General features: G+C 46.9%; 1 protein-coding gene across 1 annotated transcript in view; it reads left to right on the forward strand.

The window, feature by feature from the left end:
• The window catches only part of SUGP1 (SURP and G-patch domain containing 1), a 30,393-nt gene that overhangs the window by 4,879 nt on the left and 14,286 nt on the right, over positions 1–11,228 (forward strand). Inside the window, exons 3-7 of the mRNA XM_006778324.2 lie at positions 2,397–2,497; positions 3,416–3,616; positions 5,810–5,933; positions 6,264–6,364; positions 7,327–7,450. Coding sequence (XP_006778387.1) covers positions 2,397–2,497; positions 3,416–3,616; positions 5,810–5,933; positions 6,264–6,364; positions 7,327–7,450 — 651 coding nt within the window. The remainder of the gene's footprint in view (positions 1–2,396; positions 2,498–3,415; positions 3,617–5,809; positions 5,934–6,263; positions 6,365–7,326; positions 7,451–11,228) is intronic.

The raw sequence follows: 11,228 nt of genomic DNA on the forward strand, positions 1-11,228 counted from the left end.
GCCTTCTTTAAAATTCAATGCATATGTAAAGAAATATACGGTAACCCGAATTTACCACACTCGCAAAATCGCACACAGCCAACCATACACCCAGTATGGTATCGCGATTCGTGATTTTGCGCTATCATACTGGGTGTATGGTCGGCTGTGTGCGATTTTGCGAGTGTGGTAAAATCGCATAACAGCAAAATCGCATAACAGCCGAGCGTACACCCAGCAGCGCTGCTGATGCCTGAACGGTATGTGGAATGAAGTGGGCGGGCATCAGGAGGCCACTATGGCACGGGGCAAGCACTATGGGCAGTCTATCTGAAGTGTACCTGGCGTATAAGACGACCCCCCACTTGGAGGCATATTTTTCAGGGCCAAAAAATCGTCTTATACGCCGGCAAATATGGTAATCTAGTTTCTGTCTTCATGGATATACATATTCTAGATATCTTATATGATAGGTGAACTTTTGTGTCTGGCTTCTCTTACTAGACGTAATGCTTTCAGGGTTCACCACTTTGTAGTGTGTGTGAGGGCTTCATTACTTTTTTTGTTGTTGTTACTGTTAATCCTCACCCAAGGATATTTTTTCTATTGATCTTTAGAGAAAGTGGAAGGGAGGGAGGGAAAGAAGGGGTAGAGAGAGAGAAAAACATTGATTGGCTGCCTCCTGCACATGCCCAACTGGGCCAGGATGGAACCTGCAACCCAGGTACATGCTCTTGACGGGGAAGGAAACCTGTGACTCTTCAGGGCATGGGCCAACACTGTAACCACTGAGCCATGCCGACCAGGGCCCATAATTTATTTAACCAGTGTCCCTTGTTGACTACTTAGGTTATTTCCATTTTTAGTTCATTAAAACAGATTTCTACTAACACTTAATTTTAAAGGAAAAAGTCTAGCTCTGTGGGTTCCCTGAGCTTTTACTAATTATTGGTGTATCTGTATGATGGATTGTTACTCGGCCTTTAGAAACACTCTATATGAGGAATTTTTGAGGTTGGTACAGGATGTATGTTACAATAGAGAATGGAAGGAGGGTACGTTCTATGATCACAGCCTTATTTCCTTCTATTTCTAACTTAGGGGTAAATAAAAAATATATACCAAAGTGTTAATAGTAGCTATTGTGAAGTGGAAGGAATTGAGTTTTCCTCTTTGCTTTTTATATTTTAATTTTTCTACATTCTTGTTTGTTTATAATGAGCTCTAATACTTTTATGATAGGGAAAAATGAATTTGAATTAAGCATTCAGGCCCCTGGTTTTGCTTTTGTACTGATTTTTATATGTTTTTAAAAAATATGTTTTTATTTATTTTTCTGGAGAGAGAGGAAGGGAGAGGGAGAGAGAGTCAGAAACATGGATAAAAGAGAAATATCAGCATTAGTTGGCTGCCTCCTGCATGCCCCCTGCTGGGGATCGAGCCAGCAACCCAGGCATGTGCCCTGACCCTGAATTGAACTGGCGACCTCTTGGAGCATGGTACAGTGCTCAACCACTGATCAACACTGGCTGGGCTTGTGCTAATTTTTTAAAAACAGATTTAAGCCCGGCCAGTGTGGCTCAGCAGTTGAGCATCGACCCAGGAACCAAGAAGTTGCCAGTTTGATTGTGAATCTCCAGTTTGATTGTGAATCTCCGGTTCAATTCCCAATCAGGGCACATGCCCGGGTTGCTCAATCCCCCGTGGGTGACCTACAGAAGGCAGCCAATTGATGTTTCTCTCACATTGATGTTTCTATTTCTCTGTACCTCTTACTTCCTCTGTAAAAATCAATTAAAACAGATTTTTTTAAAAAAATAAAAGATTAAAAAAATTTTTTTTAGAGTAAAACATACTATTTGCAAAAAGAGAGAGAAAATAAAAATATATAATATATAATCCCCCTGTAATTCTCACACCAAGAGATTGCTTTGGGTGTTTTCCTGTATATGTGTAATCCTCACAGAAGTGCTGGCCGATCCAGGCCCAGAAATGCAGTCACACACAGTAAAAACGCATACACATGCACTGTTTTAGATAATTCTAAAGTCTAGCTGAGAAGACAGACATGGTACCCAGTAGCAGCTCAGATAATTTGTTTACACCAGGTAGGATAGGAGTTGGTGCGGCAGGAGAGCCAGTGGTTCTGAGTTGAGGAGGCTATTTGGAGTGGGAGGGTCAATAGTCTGATAGAGTTGACATCAATATGTGTAGCATTGCTTTGACTAGAATAAGGTTGTTCCCACCTTACAACTCTGAAGGTAGCTCTGTACTCAGCAGTCCCCAAGACACATCTGGGGGTGGGTTTTGGGTTTCACCAGGTAAGAACTTGGGTGGGTGTGGAGCTGAGACAGGCAAGGCATGCCCCAGCCCCTCCATTAGAAGTTCACCCTCTCTGTATTCTGTCTTGGGTCTAGAATTGCAAACACACACAACTCTTCTGCTTCCAACAAGTTTGCCAATGACGGCAGCTTCTTGCAGCAGTTTCTGAAGTTGCAGAAGGCGCAGACTAGCACAGGTAAGTGCAGTTTCCCCATCCCATCTCCTCCTATTCAGGCTCGGGCTCATGTTCATGCTGCCTGCTCTCTCCTCCCGGGGATCCCTGGCTTCCTAGAAATGGCAGGTTCTGCCTCAGATTTGTTCTTCTCATCCCGAGTTTATTGAGCACCCATTTCACTCATTTCCACACTAAACACCCAGGAAGAAAGCATGGAACCTGCTCTCAAGGTGCTTACCTTGTAAGAGCAGAGACAACCCAGGTTTCAGTCCAGGAGCATGGGGACCAGGACTAAGCAGGCCCAGGGCTGTGAGACCATGGCTGTGGTCAGAGCGGCAGCTCAAGTGTGAGGAATGGGGCCCCCTTTCATAGGAATCCATGAGACATGCCAGGTGTGAGCCCTTGGGGAGCCCACCCATAACTGTGGTTGTGCAATTTACCAGTCAGAGTTTATTTTTACTTTAAAAAACTTAATGGTAAAGAAATAAAAATAAAAGGAAGTTAATGGTGAAAACAGATGACCTTTGACCTTTGTCAGGTTTCCTAGGTAACAGCTAAAAAAAAGTTTAGGCCAAATTCACCCACGGAGAGGAAGAACAGGCTCGTCTTTATCGCAGGGTCACCGGTTATGAGCTGTGTTTGAAAAGCCCAGAATAGGCTTGTTCCAGCTTACCACTGACAACCAGAGGGAATGGTTGTAAGTTGGATGTGGGATTCAGGTCATATCTAGATAACCAAAAAGTCATGTATCTGTGAACCTTGATGTCCTCATCTGTAAAATGGGGTGGTGTCGTCTCTGAGCACCCACCACCCACCAGGTGCTGTGCTGGAAGCTGAGGACCCCAGTCCCCAGGGACCGACAGCACTCAGGTTAGGTGGGCAGATAGGGAAAGGTGCACTGCAGAGCTTGAGCACAAGTATATGTCCTTCTCTCCCAAGATGCTCCCCCCAGCGTGCCCAGCGCCCCACCTCGAGTACTCCCCCGTGCTGGGAAGAGGCCTCCCCTCATCAGCAGCCCACTGAACCAGGTGAAGAACTATGTGCACGCTAAGCAGCTGCCCCTGGCCAGCCGCCCTAGTGTCTTCCAATCTCCTGATGAGGACGAAGAGGAAGACTATGAGCAGTGGCTGGAGATCAAAGGTAAGGTGCGGGGGCTGCCGCCCTCCTTCTACCACCGCTTTCCAGCTCCGGGGCAGATCCACAGTCAGCAGGGAAAGCATGGCCAGGAGTATGGGGTACTTGGGACTTCAGTCAGGTGAGGCTGCTGGGGTAAGGGGGTGCAGTTAAAGGAAGGGTGTGAGGAGGGGCTGCAGTGTGGGCTTCATCCTGGGAGCTGTGGGACCCATCATCTACTCTGGGGCCTGGCCTCCAGCCAAGGCAGGGGTATCCTCATTGAGTGTTCACTTGCACTTTCCTCCCAACATGAGGAGGACCTTCCATGGCTCCCCAATCTGGGTGCATGCCCTCCGAGCCCTCTGAGGCCCAGAAGCCCATTTCTTAATGCAGCTCCTGTCCCTGCCAGTCTGAGCCAGAGGTATGAGCCTGCAGGTTGAAGAGTTCATTTTTTTGCCTGGGGAAGGACAGTTATTGGCCTTGGGTGAGTTAGTCTAGGCCCCAAGGTGTAGGAGGGCAGAGGGTGGCAGTGGTGGCACTTCTAATACTTCTAGCCCTATCTATCTATATTCAGAACAAGGCTTCAGTGCCACCTGAGCTATTTGGAGTCTTAGGCTACTTCTGTCCAGGCTGGCTGGCTCAGTCATGTTATCCTGATTGAGTACAGACTGAAGTGACTGTATGGTCTGCCTCTGGGATGAGGATGCCAGCTTCAGACCATACATCTGAGCAGATCAGTGGCGAACCTTGAAGTCTGGAACATTAGTACAGAGCCTGAGAGGATGGTGTTTCCTTCGAGAGGTGCCCTGGCAGTTCTGACTGTACCCTGCCATGAACCTCCGCTTTACAAGAGGCAGTGGGTGTCCCAAGGCCCTTGAGGCCTGTTGAGACCTGCAGTTGAGGAGGCCTCAGAAGAGCACCTGTGCTTGTAAATGGCAGCCAGGTCAGGGTCATCGTCAGGTATGCAGGAGGAGGGTGCGATCACATGTTTCTTCCCCTCCCCCCAGCTTCTTGGCAGCCAAGCAAGGGGAGGAACAAGATTGGCCACAGGCTCAGTGTCTAGCCCAGTCGTGGGCAAACTATGGTCCGCGGGCCGGATCCGGCCGTTTGAAATGAATAAAACTATTGAAAAAAAAGACCGTACCCTTTTATGTAATGATGTTTACTTTGAATTTATATTAGTTCACACAAACACTCCATCCATGCTTTTGTTCCGGCCCTCCGGTCCAGTTTAAGAACCCATTGTGGCCCTCGAGTCAAAAAGTTTGCCCACCCCTGGTCTAGCCCCATTGCCGAAAGGAGCAAACGTTCCCAGGCGCTGACTGACAGCGAGAACTTCCCCTTGGGAGTTCTCATAAAGGGGATAGGACTGTATATTGGCTGACAGATGCCCTCCAAAAAATTCCAGCAAAAAAGACAAAAGCAAGTTCCACATGGCTCAAAGGGGAGGCTAATGCAAACACAAAAATGTATTTTTATACCTCTGTTCCCTGAAAAAGCTGAGGTAATGATTAAGTTCGTGGCAGTGAGCATCCTTAGCACCCAGATGGTGGTCTGGAAACATTTTCTCACTCACAAAAACCAGGACTTCTTGGAAGAATGGCTGGCTCTAGGCTGGGCAGGAAGTGTACCAGATGACCTGGAGCACGCTGTTCCAGCAGATAGTGAGGAGGCCATCAAGACACGGGGGCCATGTCCAAAGGCCTCACTACCCAGCTTGAAGAGCTCCACCAGCCACAGAGGGGACGATTGAGCCTCTGTGATGACATTAATTGCAGTGGATTGAAACCCACCCAATGTGTTTAAATCAGAGTTTGTAATGCTATTTTAAAAGAATTTTTCATCTTTGAAGGATGGAAGGGGACCAATTTATTATACTTAATGCTGGTAAATAAAGAAAAGACTTAAGCATTTAAAATAAAGGGCGGGGTTGGGGAGAGGCTGGCTATGTTTTCAAACGTCTCCCTTCCAGCCTATGGATCGGCTCAGCCTCTGAGAGGGTCGCACACTTCTCTCCCACCCAGTGTGTCTCGTGAAAACTGTTTAGACCAACTCCCCTCTCGTCACGGTGCTTTGTGCATGGACCCGGGACACCTGACAACCTCCTGCATTTCACCCTCTTCTTCCCCTACCCCTTTGTCCTTGTGGTCCGTAGAGAGAGTGTGCCTGTTGACTGTGGGGTGTGTGAGTTGAACCCCAGTACTGACAGCCTCCTTAAAGTTTCACCCCCAGAGGGAGTCGAGACTCGGAAAGTGATAGAGAAATTGGCCCGCTTTGTGGCAGAAGGAGGCCCCGAGTTAGAAAAAGTAGCTATGGAGAACTACAAGGATAACCCAGCGTTTTCGTAAGTATTTTTGGGAGGGGAAGGTCACTGGTACTTAATGTTCTTGCCACACAGTAGTATGTGCAGACATTTTTGTAAAATTCTTGTGGTGACTGAGGCTGGCTGGGGCTGGGTGCTTGCTTGTGTGGGCCAGATGCTGTTCCAAGCACTTTATAACTTACACCAAAGGTTGCAAAAAGTCTCCAATGTGATGCGGAGACTTAATTTTGGGCTCTGTCAAGGCATCTGTGCTTGTCAGCTTGCTTTTGCATAACTTGTCTTCAGATGCTGCACAAGTCTACCCGTCCTCGTTACTCATCTTCCTTTCTGTTTTGCAAAACACTTCTTCAGGTTTCTGCATGATAAGAATAGCAGGGAATTCCTTTACTACAGAAAGAAGGTGGCTGAGATAAGGAAGGAATCACAGAAGTTGCAGACAACCTCTCAGAAAGGTAGGTGGGTAGAAGGGGGTGGGAGGTTCTGGGGAGGTGCGTGGACAAATTGCTCCCCAGGTGAAATAAGGGTTCCTACAGGGTGCCATGGCATGGGGTAGCGCTGATGTCCTTGGTTTGTGCCCTCCCTGGCAGCCAGGGTCAAGCTAGGGCTAGTGCCACCCTTTTCACCAGTGCTCTGAGGAGGGGGGAGGTCTGAGGACCAAGGTCAAGGTTGTATTCAGGAGCTCAGGGAAGGTGTGCTAGCCCAGCGGTCGTCAACCGGTGGTCCATGGACCACTGGTGGTCTGTGCGGTCCAAAAGGTTGCCGACTGCTGTGCTAGCCTATTGGTTCATGGTCATTTTAACAACTGTTAATGAATGCCTACCAACCGTAGAAACAAATGTAGTGTCTGACACTTAGGAGGGGGGCCGAGGGGGCAGAAACAGTCAACTGGTGACATCTGATGGGATGAGTGTCAGTGGATGGGGAAGAGGTTGGATGGTCTCCAGCTTTAATGAGTATCCCAGCTAGTGCTGGTGGGTGAGAGGAATTGATGTTTAGGCCTGACATGGGCCACAGAGGTTGGTCTGGCGTGTCTCGTGCCCTTTGCCTTTGCACTGACCTCCCCAGGAGGAGGGCCACGCTTACCTCCCCATGTGACCTGGCTGGGCAGCCCCCTATAGAAAGACCAAGATGGGGGCTCCTGTCTTCCCTCTGGGCCTGACACAAACCTTCCCTTATATTATGCTGCCATGTCCCAGGCCCCCCAAGACCAGTGGGTGGGAAGGGGTAGGGAGCAGGGCTCAGAATAAGTTGTAGTATTAACTGTTTGGTCTCAGTGTAATAATCTGATTCCCATTTGCCTGTTTCTCTTTGCATTGTTTCTAAAATAAACCCCTCTTGTTGCCCATGGGGTTTTAGCAGAAATTAGGCTGTTGGGTGTGGTGAGTTGAGCTCAGTACTGACAGCCTGCTTAAAGTTTCACCCCCAGAGGACGAAGAGGTCAAGAACCTTGCAGAAAAGTTGGCCAGGTTCATAGCGGATGGGGGTCCTGAGGTGGAAACCATCGCCCTCCAAAACAATCGTGAGAACCAGGCATTCAGGTAAGGAGGGACCCACCAGAGAGTTGACCCCTCAGCCTGGTCACAGGCTTGGTGGTCCTAAGACAGGCCAGAGTCCGTGGCGAGAAGCTGGCAGGGCCGGGACTCAGTTCTAGGAATTTCTGGCCCCAGAGCCCAGCCTTGCCTCCCTGTATCTACTCCCCGAGTGCACACCACTGCCTGGAGTTGTCTCTGAGGCAGGTGTGGCAGGGACTTTGAGGCCTTATGTTTTTCCAGGTGCCTCATTGAGAAAGTCTCTAGCACTTGCCTGGCTCCCTTTGTAACAGAGACAGTGGCCCCAAGGTGGGGCCAGGCCAGGCCCTCTAGCAAAACCTCACAAAACTGTGTTGCTCATTGTGTGTATTCTTAGGGTCTCATCTTTACAACGAGGGGAACAGCAAGAAAGCAGGAGTGTGGTACCTCAGGCTCTGAGGAGTGGGAGTCCCTAGCCTGTGTGCAGGTTCCATGGACAGGATGGGACAAGCATCCTGACCCCCCTACTGTCCCCAGCCATGAAGTCACACCCCAGCCCTTCAGGCTAGGTCTGTTAACCCACTCACTCATTCATTGGTGGGATTTAGCACCTCATCTTTGCCAGGGGAGTTTGGGGGGGGGGGGCGCAGTTGCTGTTGCAGGGTCGTACTGGCAGAGGCTGGTGAGGTGGACACTGAATCCATCATGGGGTGATGCATCTGTGAGGTCACTTTTGGCCACAAGTCCCCACCCAGTGAAGTGAGGAGATGTGATGGCGACTATAACAAAAAGTGCGGGAGCAGCAGGCACCTGGGCTGGTTGATTCAGAGACACCATCAGGCGCTCAGGAGGAAGGAAGCAAGAGTGGGTGGTAGGCAGGAGGAGGGTGACCACTGCACGGGAGTGAAGCAGTTGATATGCCGGGCACTGTGCCAGTGCGGCTGGAGTGCAGGGTGAACATTGACATTCCGTGCAGACAAGCTGTGGAGCCCGTCAGGGCCAGGTCCCAGGAGGCTCAGGTGTTCATTGAGAGTCTTTGGAGGGTCTGCATAGAGAGTGATGGGGCTAACTGTGCTTCCAAGATCACTGACCAGAATCATAGAGGGTGATCAATCATTCCAGGCTGAGGGTTGAGGCAGAGAAGGTTTGCAGAGGGCTGCTGAGGGGTCGAGGATAGCTGTGGGGGAGTGCCTAGGATGAGAATGGACCCTGGGGAGAAGTGGCTGAAGGTGAGCTGCTGAGGGACCACAGCTGGCACTCCACGCACTGGGGAGGAATGAATGGGAGATGATTGGGTATTTGGGCCTGGTCAGATTCATTCCACACCGACTGTTTGATCTTCATGTGGGGTTAGGTGTGAGACAGCTCTTCTCTCCCCCAAGTCAAACAGCCGCCTAGTGTACATGCTGCTCTGGCCCTTCTGTGCCTTCCTGATTCCCCCCATGGTCTGGGCACACCCCAGCAGTTGTGTGTCTTGGAAAACAATGTTATAACTGTTTACCTATTCCTTTGACCAGTCATCCCACTTCTGAAATGCCATCTCCCAAATAATCTTAAATATAGCATCATCCATAGTCATGAGAAATTAATAACACATTGAATGTCCAGTCCCAGTGGGCTAAACTCCTATAGCGGCATCTCTAACACATCACTTGTGTGAGCCACCTTGTTTACAAGTGTGCTGGCCTCTCACAGGTGAGGAAACTGAGGCAAGAAGGCCAGTCGGTGGAAGTGCCTTTGCTGCCACATTCCACTGCATTCTAATGAGAAAGCCTTATGTTGTTGGGTTAAAGGTTTTTTAAAAAAATCAGCATAGAGAAATTAGAACCACATGCCTGTTCAAATAAATCTGCACTGGATAAAAAAAAAAGACTGGATAAAAAAAAAAAAAGTGTTGGCTTTGGTTAAGGAGGAGGGAGAGAGTATTACTTCTATCAAGAGTGATCTAAAGTGGATTATGTTCCAATTATTCATCCTTACTTCCTCCCTAATCCCTGACAACCACTGATCTTTTCACTGATTTGGCAGTTTTGCTTTTTCCAGAATGTCATACAATTGGAATGTAGCTTTTTCAGATTGGCTTCTTTCACTTAGCGATGTGCATTTAAGTTTCCTCCATGTCTTTTCATGGCTTCATAGCTCATTTCTTTGGGTGCACCACAGTTTATCCACTGTAGGACATCTTGGTTCCTTCCTAGTTTGAGCAATTATGAAGAAAGCTACTATAAACATCTGTGGACAGGTTTTTGTGTGGACAAAGAATTTCATCTCTTTAGGATAAATACTAAGGACTGTGATTGCTGGATAGAATGGTATATTTTGTTATTTTCTTCCAGTCTACGGCTTGTATTCTCATTTGCTTGACCTTGTCTTTCACAGAGCAGAAGTTTTTAATGTTAATGACGTCCAGCTTATCAGTTTCTTTTTCTTGGATTGTGTCTTTGGTATTGTATCTAAAATGTCATTGCCATACCCAAGGTCATCTAGGTTTTCTTCTATATTTTCTAGGAATTTTATATTTTTGAATTTTACATTTAGGTCTGTGATCCATTTATAATTAATTTTTGAATGAAGGGTGTAAGGTCTGTGTCTAGAGTCTTTATTTTTTTTCCATGGAATGTCCAGTTCTAGCACTGTTTGTTGAAAAGACTGTCTTTGCTTCATTGTATTGCCTTTGCTCCTTTGTGAAAGGTCATTTTACTATGTTTATGTGGGTCTAATTATGGGTCCTTTATTTTGTTCTAGTGATCAGTTTGTCCATTCCTTCATCAATACCACACTGCCTTGATTACTGTAGCTTTACAGTAAGCCTTAAAGTTAGGTAGTGTCAGTCTTCTAACTTTATTCTTCAATATTATGTTGGCTATTCTGGGTCTTTTTTCTCTGAATATAAACTTTGGAGTCACTTTGTCATTATCTACAAAATAACTTTGCTGGGACTTTTATCGGAACGTCATTAAATCTAGAAATCACGTTGGGAAGATTTGACATTTTGACAATACGAAGTCTCCCTATCCATGAACATGGAATATCTTTCCATTTTATTTATTTATTTATTTATTTTAATATAATTTTTCAACTGCAGTTTGGCATTATGGGAAGGGAGGAGCTGGGAGAGGTGAAGGGTGGGCAAGGGCGGTGACAGTGTTGGATGCATGTGTCCTGTAGACACCAGCTAGTAAACGACTAATTAAAACACCCCCGTTTGGGTTCTTCCCTGATTTAAGGAAGAAAAGAAGAAGGAAGCTATTTTTACATTTATTTAGTTCTTTGAATTCTTTAATCAGAGTTTTGTAATTATATTCATACAGATCTTTTACATATTTTGTAAGACTTATTCCTAAGTATTTCATGTTTTTATTTATTTTTTTGATCTTGTTTTTTATTCATATTTCTTTTTTTATTACATCTTTATTGTTCAGATTATTACAGTTGTTCCTCTTTTTCCCCCCCATAGCTCCCCTCCACCCATCCCCCCGTACCCTCTGCCCTCACCTCCCCCCGCTGTCCTCATCCATTGGTACACGATTTTTGTTCAGTCTCTTCCTGCATCCCCCTCACCCCTGTCCCTGCCAAGAATAGCCAGTCCACTCCCTTTCTATGCCCCTGATTCTATTATATTCACCAGTTTATTCTGTTCATCAGATTATTTATTCCCTTGATTTTTAGATTCACTTGTTGATAAATGTGTATTTGTTGTTCATAATTTGTATCTTTACCTTTTTCTTCCTTTTACTCTTCTTAAAGGATACCTTTCAGCATTTCATATAATACTGGTTTGGTGGTGATGAACTCCTTTAGCTTTTCC

This window comes from Myotis davidii, unplaced genomic scaffold, assembly GCF_000327345.1.
Source record: "Myotis davidii unplaced genomic scaffold, ASM32734v1 scaffold448, whole genome shotgun sequence".
NCBI lineage: Eukaryota > Metazoa > Chordata > Mammalia > Chiroptera > Vespertilionidae > Myotis > Myotis davidii.